At 37.7% G+C, this 16,970-nt stretch overlaps 1 protein-coding gene across 1 annotated transcript in view; it reads right to left on the reverse strand.

Annotated features, from left to right (window-relative positions):
* Nucleotides 1-2,950: 2,950 nt before the first annotated feature.
* The window catches only part of RNMT (RNA guanine-7 methyltransferase), a 35,256-nt gene continuing 21,236 nt past the window's right edge, over nt 2,951-16,970 (reverse strand). Inside the window, exons 9-11 of the mRNA XM_047090272.1 lie at nt 12,566-12,667; nt 11,155-11,188; nt 2,951-7,541 (exon numbers count right to left, since the gene is read on the reverse strand). Of these exons, the coding sequence (XP_046946228.1) occupies nt 7,504-7,541; nt 11,155-11,188; nt 12,566-12,667 (174 nt within the window). The 3' untranslated portion in view covers nt 2,951-7,503. The remainder of the gene's footprint in view (nt 7,542-11,154; nt 11,189-12,565; nt 12,668-16,970) is intronic.

Consider the following 16,970-nt stretch of genomic DNA (forward strand, 5'->3'; position numbering starts at 1 on the left):
GAGAGAGGGAGACACAGAATCCGAAACAGGCTCCAGGCTCTGAGCCATCAGCCCAGAGCCCGACGCGGGGCTCGAACTCACGGACCACGAGATCGTGACCTGGCTGAAGTCGGACGCTTAACCAACTGCGCCACCCAGGCGCCCCCTGAATTTTTTCTTAATCCCATTTTTGAATTGTTCATTGATAGTACATAGGAAGACAACCTACTTTTTGTATATTGATCTTGTATCATGTAACTGCTGAACCTACAATTTTTTATGGGTGTGAATATTTTAGAATTTTCTATATATAGTTGTGTGCAAATAAAAGACTGTTTCACTCATTCTTTTTCAATGTGGGTGTCTTTCGCTTCTTTTCCTTGCTTGATTACACTGGTTACAACCTCCTGTATAACATTAAATAGAAGTGGTGAGAGTGAATATCTTTGTCTTATTCCTGATTTTATCTGTCTTTATTAAGTATGATGTTAGCTGTTGGTTTTTGCAGATGCCTTTGATCAGGCTGAAGAGGTTCCCTTCTATTCCAGGTTTGTTGAGTTTTATCATGAGAGATGTCAGATTTTTATAAAACACTTTGTCTATTGCAGTGATCATGTGGTTTTTCCTTTTATTAATATGGTGAGTGATATTAACTTTATTTTCAGATGTTAAACCACCTTTGCATTACTGGAATAAATCCTACCTAATTGTGGTATATAATCTTTTTTATATGCTGCTGGATTCTGTTGGCTAGTGTTTTGTTGGAGATTTTTGGAATTATATTCATGAGATACTGGTTTTCTTTACTTGTGATGTCTTTTCCTGGCTTTGGTATCAGAGTCTCATAGAAGGAGATGGGAAATACTCCCTCCTTCTCTACTTTGTAGAAGAGTTTATGAAGGATTGGTATTGTTTCTTCCTTAAATATTTTTCACAGAAATCACCAGTAAAGCCATCTGGGCCTGAGTTTCTCTTTGTGGACAGATTTTTAAGTACTTATTCGATTTTTTTTTTACTATTCAGATTCCCTATTTTTTTAAGTCAGTTTCAGTATTTTCGGTCCTTTTTGTCTGAATACAAATTGTTCCTTAACAGAAAATTGTTCGTATTATTCCTTTACAATCCTTTTTTTTTTTTTTTTTTGGATAGTGAGTTCGTCTTTCATTCATTTTGCTGTTATCTTTTTTTCATCATCTAGCTAACAGTTTGTCAATTTTGTTGATCTTTTCAAAGAATCAATTTTTTATTTTGATTTTCTCTATTGTTTCTGTCTTCTATTTCTTTTTCATTCTTATTTCCTTCTTTCTTTTTGCTTTGGGTTTAATATGCTTATTCTTCCCCAGTGCCTATGCCCCTCTAGCTTCTTAAGTGGAATCTTAGGTTATTGACTAGAGATATCCTTTTTATTTTTTCTATCCCAATATAGGTTTTTATAGCTATACATTTCCCTCTAAGTACTGCTTTCGCTTCATCCCACACATCCTGATGTGTTTTTATTTTCATTTAGCTCAAAATATTTTGATTTTCCTTGTCATTTCTTTTTTGACCCTTGGGCTATTTAGAAAGTCCTTTGGTTTAATTACAAGTATTTGTAGATTTCTCAAATTTCCTTCTGCCTTTGATTTCTAATTCTATTGTGGTAGGAAAAATGTTTTGTATGATTTTAATCCTTTTAATTTTATGGACATTTGTTCTATGGTCTACCCTGAATAATATTTCATTTATGCCTAAAAACAATGTCTATTTTGTTATTGTTTAAGTGTTCTATAGATGACATTTATATAATATGACATTTATATTAATATATTAATTTATATTAATATAATATATAATAATATAATATATATGACATTGATAAGGTTGTTTAAATCTTTTCTATCTTTATTGATCAGGGCTATCTTTTAAAAGATTGTCACACTGATATAATCCTCTTGTGGCTTTCCACTGATTTTAGAATATCTAGGTTTCTTTCCACCCTTGCCTATCTCTATGCATTCATCATGTAACACTCTTCACTTTGCTCAACTTAATTAACAAGCTAAAACTACCTTTGTATCCTTTTATTGATATCAAGACCTATTACAAAGACATAATTAAGATAGTGTGATATTGGTGCATGGATAAATAAGCTGACCTATGGAACAGAACAGAGTTCAGAAACAAACCCACACATGTATGATCACCTTATACATCAAAAAGGTAAAAAAAACAGTGGTATAGGGGAAACAAGATGGTTTTTATCAAGAAGTGGTGCTGGGAGAGCTAAAAATCCATAAAGGAAAACTTCTACCTTAAACCCTACCTCACATTATTAACAAAAAAAATCAGTATGATTCAGATTTAAAAGTAAAAGGTAAAACAAAAAAGATTTTGAAGAAAACATAGGACACATTCATGATCTCAGAATAGACAAATATTTCTTAAGCAAAATATGCCAACTATGAAAGAGAACACTGGTATACTGTATTAAAATTAACAGCTTATTTTCATATGTATTATATGTATATTTCATATAGTCTCACAACATAATACATTCAACAAATGACATGTATCCGAAATTGATATATTTTTGAAAACCACAAGACAATACAAAAGATAGTCCATCGAACAGAAAAGTGGGCAAGAACCTGAACAGATATTTAACAAGAGGATAATCAAAAGGCAAGAATTATATGAAAAGTGAAATGAAATCTGATTAATAATCAGTGAAAACTAAAGCCACAGTGAGATACCACCACATGCCTGCCAGAATAAAATGACAAAGATTGACACTACCAAGTGTGGGGCAATTGGAACTTTTGAAATCTGTTTGGCAGTATCCAGTAAACTGAATATAATGTACATAATGGGACCCTGTAATTACAATGCTAGGCAGAAATGAGTACCTATGTGTACCAAAATTCATGTAGTAGAATATTTGAGGCAGTACTATCAATAATAGTTCCGAACCTGGGAATGAACCAAACATCCATTGGATAAATATGTGGTTTATTTACACAATGGAGTACTATACAGACAGAAGGAACCACATATAAATACATGCAACAAAAATCTTACAAACATAATGTAGAGCAAATTAGCCAGATATAAGAGAATACATACTATTTGATTCCATTTATATGATGTCCAAAAACAGACGAATCTACTCTATGTTCTTAGAAGTCAGATAGTGGTTATGCTTGGGGAGGTAGTACCTGGAAGGGAACATGAGGGGCCATCTGGGTTGGTGGTAACAGTTTGTTGATTTAAGTGATGACTGTATTTGTGTTCCAATTGTGAAAAATCGACTGGTATATGTTACATTTCACTTAAAAATTTTAAAACAAAATGATTTGCCTCTGCTTAATCAACTCAGACTGAAGTGATTCTTTCTCTTGACCTCTCCCTTTGGCTACACTCTCACACTTATGCTACCACCTCCTGCCACTTCCAAATGATGAGGGTGGGAAAAGAACCATCCCCCATTCCCTAACATGCAGACTAAACTAGATTTGCTACAGGGCTGGTTGCTAAAGGAGCAAGTCTACCAAAATATGAAGTCCAAGTTGATCTTTGCCCTCCTGCCTGTTGATTATTCACTTTTTACCCTCCTCCCCTAGGACACTCAAATGCTCTTCTGCTCTCTCTGCCCCAAATCCTCTTACTCAGATAAATGCTCCTCTCAGGGAACATTTAAATATCAAAGGTTTGAACCAAAAGGTTGGAGCACCAACCAGTTAACATTTCAAGTTGTGGGTAGTGCACGGGTGAGAAGTCATCTGGGTCTTTGTTAACACCCCTGGAGATTGGGGTGCAGGCTGGACTTGAGGAATATGGGTGTTCAAATCTTGGCTCTCCCTTGGGCAAATCCGTACCTTCTCTGTGCCTCAGTTTCATTATTAAAATAGGGATTAGTGCTTACTTCAAATCATTATTAGAATCAAAATGAATTAACACATATAAAAGATTTAGAAAAATAACTGACCCAATAAATGTTAGTTGTCAACCTGGCTTTATCCAAGGTATGCTGTCCCCAAGCATGGCTTGGGATGAATCTAGAGATGAGGGCTTTGGGGTTAACCCAAAAATCTCCCCAAACTGAGGAGGGCATTCCTTGGGCATCCCACACTTGCTTAGTACTGCAGTGAGGAGCAGGTACCCATGCTTCAGGGCTACATGGGAGCAGAGGAGAAATTGAGAAGGTGAAGAGCTGGCTGTCCCCCCAGCCTAGTCACATATATCTATAAACAAATAAGTGTAGGAGCATCTGCACTGACTGCCTTCAAGGAATCAGGAATGTTGCTCTGTCAGAGGGTGAGAAATGAGGTGTGTAGTTCTGACATAACAGCATCTAGGGAGGTGGTGATTCCATATACCTATACTTCCTATTTGACTAAAGGGCCAGTAAACACCACAGGCATTTTAGTACAACTTTTATTTAGGGCCCTGGGTTCTGGATCTGGCCTTTACTTTGAAGATGCAGAAGTGTTGGCAGTGACTGGCTCACAATACATACAAAGCCTGAGGTAGACAACAAAAAGTCAGTTTATCACAATGCAAAATAATAATCAGTCGGTAGAATATTCACACTGGCATTTCCTCTTAGGCAGACCTACAGAAGAAGCCAAATCTTCAGTAGAAAGATACTTGAAGATCTACCAAAAAATAACTTAGTTGCAATAAACAGGCCAAAGAACACATCCCCAGAAGAACTAATGAGACTGGAAATCTGGACCTCCGATAGTGGACAATGCTTTTTCTGCATCTCCACTGCTGACCAACATTGCACCGTCTCATAGCCCGTCACTTGGTACACCTCTGCTCTGAGGCCTATCAATGCTATCATAATTTAAATAGCAATCACATTTCCTCAATTTCCAAGTTTGGGGACCAGGGAGGCTAGGAAACTCTGTACTGGTAATCTACCTTTCAGAGTCATCATGCATACTACTTAACAGAAGTCAAATTTCTTTGGGGAGTAACACTGGAACCAGAGGCTTGGTGGGAACTGGAAGAGCAATCATTACCCGCAGATGGCTATAGTGTACAGGTTAGGACCCCTTCGCGTTGGATGCAGCTGGAAATGGTCGGTTTGTCTCCGTGAACACTGTGGCTACACAGTACCTCTCCTTTAGTGTATTCTAGGCCCAAAGACTTCAACCTGAGTATTCTTGTTATGCCAAAATCCAGCCATGTTCCCTGACCAATCCTCCCAATCCTTAGGTTGTGTCCTCTCACAAATGGCTGGTTTGATCATTTCACTTTCATCCTTGGAGGACAAATTGGAGTGCCTGTAGTCACTCCCACAACTACTCACACATCACTGACCTGACAGTGAAGAGCCATGTCCTCTTCGTAAGTTACAAGTCTTGAATGGAAAATCCCCAAACTTTCAGACTGTGGGTATGTGGGGGTGGGGGGGAGGGGTGCTAAGTCCTCCCAGCTTTTACCGTGGTGATGGGAGATGATGGGCAGGATACACCTTTTCTTAACAGTTATCCCTGAGTCACTGCCCAGACACTTAGCTGCAGCAGGAACGCATCAGGGAATGGGGGGAAGAGCAGACGCAGCCATGAGACCAAGAGAGCTCAGGGGCAAGGGAAACACTAGAACTCTGCATCTTCCTGGTATGGCTCTGCAAGCCTCCTGCACACACAACAGCTTACTTGCTCAGACTGAAGAGATCTGCTCAATACACTCGTGTTTTCTTTGCTCCTTTCTACCCCTTCAGTGAAGGCTCCAGGGACTCCACCTTCCTTTTCTGCTTTGTATCACCATCAAACACTCCATCCTTCAGTGGGATCCTAAAGAGCAGGAGGCTAAAAACGTCTTATTACTTGCTTAGAATTAACTAAGACCATTAAATGAAAATGATGATAGGAAATGATAAAGAAGCTTTACATCCTCTATCAAACTATCAAAACATTTTCTGGTACCTGCCCCAGAATTAAAATGAACCTGGATATGTACACTAAGAGCTCACCATCCCTACCTCCCCAGCACCATTACCAAAACTTTGTTAGTTAATGGCAGCCACCACAGTCAGAAGTACTATTATTTATTTCTCCAAATGACTTAGGGCAAACCACCACATAAGGCAAAAAGACTTCATTTTTGTAAACCGGTAACAGTTTGGAGGTTGACAGATTGCACAAGGAACAGAAATTAGGTAACCCGTGTTCTCTTGTTAAAAGGTCTGTTACTCCAACACCATGAATAATCTACATATATAAACAAATTAAGAAACTTTACCTTTTAAACAAGTACTCTGGATAGTTATAGAAAGTAATGTCTTTAGACCTATGCATTAAATAAATGATTTTTAAAAGAATACGCAATTGCTCTGCTTTGTTCTCTGTAAGTTTTTCACTACATCTAAACACTGGCAAGTTTTTTAAACAGTGATGTAAAGTAAAGACAACAGTTCACCTAGGTGTCTGTTGGAAGAGGAGTCAAGCAAGAAGCCAGGGCTGAAAATAGTAACGGTTCTGAAATGGCAAATGCAAATTCTGAATGGTAATGAGATGCTGGACCCTACTGTGCAAAGTACAATGTTGTAATAGAAGAACCGGTACTGCTCCTCTCTGGGCTGAAGGGGAGTAACAAATCTATACAGCACACAGTGCCAGTATCCTCTCTGACATCAGGGAGAATTAATCTGAAGTCTGCTTGTCAGTTCCCTTTAGTCACATCCTCCTATTGCAGTTTCATATGTAAGTCTGAGGAAAATGTGCAACAGGTTCACATGGGACAGGTTCATTAAATTTTGAGAAAAACAGCTATGGCATTTTTGTTAAATGAAGAAAGGGAAATGTGTCTAAATACATTCTTGATAACAAGAAGCATTAATTGTTATGGAAGGAAATTCTTAAGATAAAGCCCCTAAAGTCCAAAACAATTTTATGCTGGCATCTAAAACGTTCCAACCAGTTCCAAAATTAGATCGTATTAGCAAACAGTTAGTATTTACAGTGAAATGTAATAACTGGCTACAATTCTAGGTAAATAACTTTATGAGCATCTACAATTTTGTTTTAAACTTGTAACTTTAGCGATGTATACTGAACATATTCAGTTGTACAGAACACAATCCATTTAATCTTGAAAAACACTACCTCAAAACAGAAATGAGCACACACTCCCGGCAAACCAGTATGCTCCCTCATCAATTCTACAACTACAATAAATTTAATACTATAAACAAACATTAAACAAATCAGAGCACTGTGGAAAGGGTCCAGCAGCTTTAACAAGTCATATTATAATTTTTATGCGCTAAGAGAGTAGAGAGGCAAATGGAATTCTTAGAACATTACTTAAAAATAGACTTTTAAAGACAAAGGTCCCAACTCATTCTTATATACACACACAAAAGTTCATCTGTCACAGACAGCAAATGTTGAATTTATACACTGGAGTTTCCGGCAGCGTCCTGCACATTTAGACTAATTAAAACAAACAAACAGGAAGTTGTCAAATCTAGGATGGATCACGCAAATCTGTACAAGACAGGCCACAGCTGTCCTGGGGCTACTGTATATGTGCTCACTGCTGCTTCTCAAATGCAAAGACCAAGTAAATACCTAAAAAGAAAGTAATAGAAATTAGAGTTTGGTTTCTCATATCGTCATGCTAAACAGTACAATTTTAGTCCTGTTCATAATTTGGGGAAAATTCTCAAGCTTCTGAAGGGAAAAATCCCATTATTTCTAAGGGTCCTCAATTATTTTGAGTTATATGTAAGTAGCTATGGGATTACATCTGTTTACCTGAAAACATATATCCACTTACTATAATAGTGACATTACATCTCTTGAGAAAACCAATTCAACAGTTCTAAACACCTCTAAAAACAGTTTGAGATAAGAAAAATTAAAAGTATAAAACCAAGAAAATTAAAATTAAAAAATCTTATAACTTAATTCTTTCTATCTGGAACGAGATGGGTAGGATAGCTGCACTACCTCGAGGACTTCTGGCAGTGACTCTCTAGGTTTTCTATTCAAAAAAACACTAGTAAGAATTATAAGGAACATACTATAAGGAACATACATGACGTGCATGTTAAAATTCATCCACCTACCCAATTATTGTGTTGTAGGGCCTGATAAGGAAAGTGAGCCAAAAGCTATGTAGCCTTTGCTACATAACTGATAATTAAGATATTGATAACTGATGCTTAGAGATATTTATCTGGCCCAACAGTGATATTCCAGCCCCAACTCTCCTCTAAATATGGTTTCCTGCTTTGGCACGTGTTTACTCAAAGACACCTAAGTGCATCTACGGTTCCTCATTCTGGATCACAGTGAAGTTCAAATCTGTTATATCTTCTAAGATACCAGTAGATTTTATGGTGAGCAAACATCTAAAAGAAGAAAAATCCTCAAAACATCACAAGGATGCTCAGGGCATACACTGGGACACTCAGCCAGCAAGTCAAGATAGTAGGCCATGTACCTTGGTGTCCTCCCTTCATGAGTTAACTTCTGAACAGGGTACAGATGAATGACTACAGACCATGTAAAAACCTCCTGATCCTCTAGCTTTTTACTCAAGCTGTCCAGGAGTACCACACCAGTCCTTCCAAGTGCTACTTTGGCAATACTATTCTCTGTTTCTTACCTACTAGTTCCTAATTTCTTTTAGGAGAAATGAAATATTGGGGCACCTGGGTGGCTCAGTCAGTTAAGCATCTGACTTCAGCCCAGGTCATCATCTCACGGCTTGTGAATTCAAGCCCCACATCGGCTATCAACACAGAGCCCACTTTGGATCCTCTGTCCCCCACCCCCTGCCCCTCCTCTGCTCATTCTCTCTTTCAAAATAAATAAACTTAGAAAGAAATTAAATACTGCTGGCAACACAGTATATAGACAGACAGAGAATAGTCAGGGTCATAGCAACACATCAGATTCCTCCAGAAGACAAGGAAGCAAAACAGTCTAAGATATCTGTAAGTACATCACAGGACTTAGGAGCAGGCAGTGTTATTTAGCTTGTCCCACACTCCAAGTGATCTGTCTCCAGTCCTACCCACCCCAAACACACTGGTACCTACGGCAGACAATCCAGCAATCCTGACCTTCCCTAAATCTAAGGTCATTTAAAATCACTCAGATGCAGTGTCTGACTTCAGATCGACAATTAATAACTTTCTTTCCTCTCTAAAATGCCTTCTATGTAGGCATTTCACTTGGAATTTAAAGAAATAAATCCTGAACCACTTATAAAAGCAATTAAGCAACAATTCTCTACTTTATTTTCACATTTAAAGAATCTTCTAGAGGAGCAACAGGTTCTGGTAATAGGAGTTTAATTAGATGAGTAGGAGTTTGAAGTACAGCTTCTACTTATCAGACTGTGACTCCAGCCCACAAATCCTCCAGTTTAGAATAGTGTAATTCATGAAAGACCACACTGATCCTGACATGCTAGAGTTTGGCTGCAATGTGGCCACTGCTCCTTTCCTACTGCTTTTCACATCTCTAAGCTATCTCTCCCTCCACTGTCTGGGGGTATCTAATTCTTCATCTGCATGCTATCACTAAAGTCCACATTGAGGTACAGAAACACAGTTCTAAACTATACCTAGTACCACCATCACGACATTTGACCAAAGTTTTCCTTACATCATACTTTAGGACTGGCAGGATGTCTAAGATACCTAAGTCTCCACTTTGGGAAAAGTAATGAAATGTACAGGTTTAGGCACACATTTCTCAGTCTGATGGTCCTCTAATCCCATTTCCACTAAGGGCACCAATATTCTGGGACAAACAGGCTCAACATGTTGGCTCTATTTGTATTTTTTCCTTTTCCTCTCTCTCCAATTTAGCAAGTCCTAAGAAAAATCCCTTCACACAGGCTTCCATGAGGCAATGGGTACAAGTATGAATCAGTTGGGTTAGCTCTGTGACCTCAGGTAAGTTATTTAAGTGCTTTCTTATCTGTGAAAAGGAGATATTAGTGAGACTAGTTTACCCTTAAAGTTGTGAGGATTAAATAAGTTACAACATATGAAAAGGCTCCAGTCATGCTTGAGCACATGTTAAATATTCAATTATACCAACTATTATTACTTCCCAGATTTTACTACTTTTCCTTAGGCTCTCCTACAGCTATTTTCCCTATTATAGAAACTTCAGCACTTAAAACAGTTTGCCTAGCACTGCATTTATTTGTGTCTGTTTCTTCCATTAGACTGTAAACATCTGGGAAGTAGAGACTGCAACTGTTTACTTTGTTTATCCCCCAAAGCCCTTTCACAGAACTTTATGTAAGTTAATACTCAACATTTATCAAATAGATTGTCTCCGATTACCACTTATGCCTTCAACATAATCAACAAATACTTAAGTGAACAGTGGGAACTACCTTTTATGTCCTCAGGGCAGCCACATTAGGGTATTATCATCTTAACACAGAGGCCCTGGGTGATGCTTTCTCAGCATCCATTTGCTGAAGAACCACGGACTTCACAGATTTGCCAGGCCTCTGACTTCTCTTCCAAAGACAGGTATCTCACTTCAGAATGTCTTTGTACCAGGCCCTTCCCAATCACACATCCCTCTAAAATATCCTGCTCATTGCTGCTTCACTAAATGTTCTAGTACTTATTAATTATGCCTTTGTAGTCAACATTAGAGTGGCTAGAAACAAAATACATGGAAGTGTTCCATAAGCCAAAATTTCCAAAGAAATCTGAGGTAAAAATAGCAAATACAGATGCCTATGTAGTAACAATTAGGTAATGAAAATGTTTAAGAATGTTAAGGATGCCTGGGTGGTCAGTCGGTTAAGCGACTGACTCTTGGTTTTAGTTCAGGTCATGATCTCATGGCTTTGCAGGTTGGAGCCCTGCACCAGGCTTTCAGCACACAGCCTGATTGGGATTCTCTCTCTCCTCTTTCTCTGCCCCTTCCTCACTCATGCTGTCTCTCTCATAATAAATAAAATAAATTAAAACAAAAAAAAATAATGCTCATGAAAGTTTATGTTAAGGAACGCCCTGCATATATTTTCTCTTGGCACTAAATAGCTGTGCAAGAAAAAGTGAGTTAGACACATATAGGGATTCTGTGTAAACATAAAACACACACACATACTAACATATATCAAAAAATTCCAAAGTTTTCCAATTTTAACAATCACTCTAAAACAATCTTTGTAAATCTACACTGATGATATACTCACTTGTGGCTTCCCACTCTGACTTACTTAAGGTTCCCTAAAATTAAAAAAAAAAAAAAAAAAAAAAAAGAAAGAACATTTTAGATTGAATATGGAAGTACATAAACACATATTTTTCAACAATGGACAGAAGTGCCCAAACAACCCTAGTTCGCTATAAATATAAGTTGACCCTTGAACGACACAAGCTTGAACTGTGCAGATATACTTATATGTGGATTTTTTCAATAAATGCCATACTGTAAACATGTTTTCCTTATGATTTTTAAATAACATTTTTTCTCTAGCTTACATTACTATAAGAATATAGTATACAATACATATACAAAATACGTATTAACTGATCATGTTACTGGTAAGGCTTCTGGTCAACAGTTGGGCTATTGTTAGTTACATTTTGGGGAATCAAAAGTTATAGGCTTACTTCTGACTGCATGGGGAGTCAGCAACCCAACCCTCACATTGTTCAAGGGTCAACTGTATACATAATTTACTGTTAATATTACTGTGATCTAAATATATCAAAAAAGTCAATGAGACTTTAATGTTATCCTCTCAATTGTGCTCTCCTGCCTAATTCTCTAAACTACTGAGTCTCAACCAAAGGGTGAATCTGTGTAAAGAGGGTATTCGTGTGTGTGTATAATTGGAAAAAGCATCAATTTTATATTCTTAACGTGGAAAATGAAAACATTAAAAAGCCTCTCTTGAACATCCAATAGCATTGTAGGAAGAAATAAGATTTTTGTGTTTTTACAAAGGAATCACAACATACATATCATACAAAAGAAATAAATTATATTTTAGTTACTAAAATACTAAAAAACACATTGATATACTAATATATGTGCTACTTTGTCCATGTCCTTAGACTAACAAGATAGAGTAGCCATTCCAGTAATTAATGTGATTTTGAAGAAGTGATAAATGTAAACAATAGTCTAAGATTTCAGCAGAAACGTGTTATGAAAATATCTGTAATTTCTATTGATGACAATCACAGCTATATCTAATACCACTGTGGTACTGTTACATTCTTAATTAAAGAAATGTGAGCTTGCATGCAGAAGTCATTGAAAATGGAGATGTAATTTTTCTCCATCAATGTTCATGAGCCCCTGAATTTTACCTCGGGAACACAGTGAGTCAGCAGTGCCCAGGTTAAGATATAATGATATAGTAAGGAACTCTCCAACCAAGCTTACAACTTTCTCCCCATCCTTACTGCCTCAGAAATAGGACTCAGTTCTCAGTACTGAAATACATTTTATTTTATATTCTATGCCTATAAAAAGGGGAAACAGACTAACATGTATCTGATTTGTAAACCAGTGAAATAATTTCGTAAGTCTCCATATACTATATGCTTTTTTTTTTTCATTTTCTATAAAACATGCTACAAATGAAAACTTACCAAAGGTAACCTTACTTGACTGTTTTTCATGTAATCTGCTGCATGTTCATAGTCATCCACCTTCTCAGAAGCAAGTTTGGAATTCTCGTTTGCAGGATATGGCTAGGGAAACAAGGGAAATTCCTAGTTAGGCAATTAAATGAAACTTACAGTTCGGAATTAAAAATACTAAATCACAAAAATAAAATACTTAAGAAAATCCTTAAGTATTATTTCAGGAATACAAACTACACATACTTTTGAAATGTGAAAAAAATGGGTGAAGAGAATCCTCTCCTAACAAAGCAGTTGTTATGGTCAACTTTGATGATAATCATAGGATATTTACAGTTGGACAAAACTGGTCCACTTAGTAGCAAACATTTGCATCTCCCTGACTCCCAGTGAAAGTTTTTCTGTTATAACACAAAACTGAAGGAAGTTATTATCAAAAGAGCTGAATATTGGGGTGCCTGGGTGGCTCAGTCGGTTAATAGTCCAATTTCAGCTCGGGTCATGATCTCACGGTCCATGAGTTCGAGCCCCGCGTTGGGCTCTGTGCTGCCAGCTCAGAGCCTGGAGCCTGCTTCGGATTCTGTGTCTCCCTCTCTCTCTGCCCCTCTCCTGCTCATGCTCTGTCTCTCAGATAAATAAAAAACATTAAAAAAATTAAAAAAAAAAAAGAGCTAAATATTAATTTAAACATTATGGTGATATAATAGCCATCAGAAGCATGAACAGAAATTAGAATACAGATGAAAAACTTGAAATGCTGAGAGGAATGATGCTGGTGGGGAGATAGGCCCCTAGGCTTGCCTTGTCCCATGAATACAACTAAGTAACTATCAAATCATCCTAAATACCCCAGAAATTGATCTGAAGACTGGCAAAACAAACTCCACAACTTAAAAGTAGAGAAAAGGTCACAGTGAAGGTAAGAAAGGCAGAGACATGGTTCGGGACAGAAACCAATAGTGGCCACTCTGGTGGGGAGAAAGCTGCAGTCGCAGAAAAGGGCAAGAGACAGACCAACACATAGGGGAATGCACAGGGAGAACAAATTCCCATAGCCATTGGCTTGGAAATAGAGAAGGCCTGAATTTTATGAGTTCCTGCAACCAGTGGGGCTTAAAGCCTGGAGTTTTAAAGGTCAGCATGCTTGGCTCTGGGAGAGCTCAGAGGGCATTGAACCTGCTATTGGAGAAAAGGCAGGGCAAACAGCCTGCAGACATACAGTGTGGAAAGAGTCATCTGAAAATTGCCTGGACCATACAGCGGGGAGGTTAAATGTGTCCCAGAGAGACTATGTTCACAAAGAGACCCCTAAGGGAACAAGGGAACTGGCTGGCACCATTTCCTTCCCCCACCCCTCAGCATAAACATAGAGCCATGTGCAGGAACCAATGCACTCCAACACTCACTACCTAACTTCTTACACCAAGCCTTGCCCTGCCTATACTCTAGTGGAACCGCCCTTCCCAGTCATGCTTGCCTTAGTCCCAGCGAGATGGGCCCCCTTTAGCAGAAGACCAGCCCAACCCCCTGCCCACAATTCATCTCCCTAGCCGGTGTTTTACAGGGCCTTGGTTCCAGGGGCAGTGGCAAGAGGTCCCATTTCACAAGCAGACCACAGCACACCTAGGTAAAATGTCCCACATTCAGGTAAGGGAACAAACCCTGCTCACAACAGGCAAAAAAAAAAAAAAAAAAAAAAAAACACCTCTGCAAACGACTGGCGTGAAGGATAAAAAGACCAGGACACATTAGTAGAGCATACACAGCACACAACGGAGATACTCCTGGAAGTGCCAGGCCCTGGGGGCCAGGGAACACTGCACAGCGCAGTACTATGGGACTTGTTCTTCATAAAGCCATTATGCTCAAGAACAGGAAATATAGTTGACTTTCCTAATACACAGAGACTTAGACAAAATGAGAAGACAGAGGAATTTGTCCCAAATGAAGAACACTACAAGGCCACGATCAGAGACCTAAGTGAAATACATAGAAGTATATGCCTGATGGAGAATTTAGAGCAATGATCATGCAGATACCCACTGGACTTGAGGAAAAAATGAAGGACATCATCAGTGAGGCCATTAATGCAGATAAGGAATAACACAGCAGAGATAAAGGGCTCAATAAATGAAATGAGAAACACACCCAATGGAATGAACAGCGGCAGGGTGGAAGAAGCAGAGGAACAAATTAATGACCTGGAAAACAGAGTAATGGAAAGTAATCAAGCTGAACAAAAGAGAGAAAAAAGAATTATGCAAAACGAGAATAAACTTAGGGAACTCAGTGACTCCATCAAATGCAGTAACATTCGTATTACAGGAGTCCCAGAAGAAGAAAGAGAAAAAGGGGCAGATAATTTATTTGAAGAAATATTAGCTGAAAGCTTCCCTACTCTGAGGAAGAAAGTGAATATCCAGATCCAGGAAGCAGAGAACCCCCATGAAAATCAACAAAAGCAGATCCACATCAAAACATGCTGTTATTAAAATGGCAAAATATAGTGATAAAGAAAAAACATTAAAGGCAGCAAGGCAAAAGAAGTCATTAACTTACAAGGGAAAACCCATGAGGCTAGCAAGAGATTTCTCAAAAGAAACTGTGCAAGCCAGAAGGGAGTAGAATGACATACTGAAAGTGCTGAATGGGAAAAATACGCAGCCAAGAATACTCTATCCAGCAAAGCTATCATTCAGAATAGAAGGAGAGATAAAAAGTGTCCCAGACAAACAAAAACTAAAGGACTCTATGACCACTAAACCGGCTCTGCAAGAGATATTGAAGAGGACTGTCCTAAGTGGAAAGACCAAAAATAACAGTATGAAGGTAGGAAACACAAAAGCAGTAAAAATGAGTATTTCTATAAAAACTCAAAGAATTCACAAAATAAAAAGATGTAAAGATATATACCTAAAACGTGGAGAGGAGAAAAATAAAGAATGGGTTCAAACTCAAATGACCATCAAGTTAATACAGACTGCTGCATACAGAAGATGTTCTATAAAAACCTAATGGTAACCACAAATCCAAAACCACTAATAAATAAGCAAAGAATAAAGACAAATAAATCCAAATATATCACTAAAGGAAACCAGTAAACCATGAAAGAGAGAAAGACAAGAAAAGATCAGGGAAAATCTCCAGAAACAACCACAAAACAAATAATAAAATGGCAATAAATATATACCTATCAATAATTACTTTGAATGTAAGTGGACTAAACACTCCATTTGTAAATGGACTAAACACTCCAATCAAAAGACACAGGGTGAGAGAATGGATAAAAAACAAGACCCAGAGCGCCTGGGTGGCTCAGTCAGTTGAGTGTCCAACTCCTGATTTTGTTTCAAGTCATGATCCCAAAGTCACAGGATTGAGCCTCACCATCAGGCTCCATGCTGAGTGGAGAGCCTGCTTGAGATTCTCTCTCTCACCCTTTGTCCCTACCCTGCTCGCGCTCTCTAAAATAAACAACAACAATGAGAGACTCATTTTAGACCTAAAATTGAGAGCGAGGGGATGAAGAAACATTCATCATGCAAATAGATGTCAAAAGACTGCTGGGTAGCAATACTTACAACACACAAAATATACTTTAAAACAAAAACTGTGACAAAAGGCCAAGAAGGACACTAGATAATAAAAGGGACAATCCATCAAGAAGATAGAATGATTGTAAATATTTATGGCCCCAATATGAAAGCACCCAAGTACTTGGGTAAAACAATAAGAATATATAAACAATAAGAAACAATAAGAATATTAAGAATATTAATAAGAAATATAAGAAATATAAGCAGTAAGAAATATAAACAATAAGAAATATAAAACAATAAGAAATATAAAGGAACTGATGATAATACAATAATAGTCGGGGACTTTAACATCCCACCTATATCAATGGACAGATCATCTAAACAGAAAATCAACAAGAAAACAATGGCTTTGAATGACACACTGGACCAGATGGATTTAACAGATATATTCAGGACATTCCATCCTAAAACAGCAGAATGCACATTCTTTTCAGGTACACATGGAATATTCTTTTAAAATAGATCACAATTAGGCCACAAAACAAAGCTTAACAAATTCAAAAAGATAGAAATCACACCATGTACCTTTTCTGAACACAACACTATGAAACCAGAAGTCAAGCACAAGAAAAAATCTGGAAAGACCACGAATACATGGAGGTTAAACAATATGCTACTAAACAATAAATGGGTCAACCAGTAAATAAAAGAATAAATTTAAACAGTACATGGAAACAAATGAAAATTAACACACAACAATCCAAAACTTCTGGGATGCAATAAGGCAGTTCTAACAGGGAAGTTTATAGCAATACAGGCCTACCTCAAGAAGGAAGAAACATCTCAAATACACAACCCAACCTTACATCTAA

The sequence above is a fragment of the Lynx rufus genome, unplaced genomic scaffold (assembly GCF_022079265.1).
Source record: "Lynx rufus isolate CCGP_SWC_20201006 ecotype Redwood Valley unplaced genomic scaffold, mLynRuf1.p SCAF_29, whole genome shotgun sequence".
Classification (NCBI taxonomy): domain Eukaryota; kingdom Metazoa; phylum Chordata; class Mammalia; order Carnivora; family Felidae; genus Lynx; species Lynx rufus.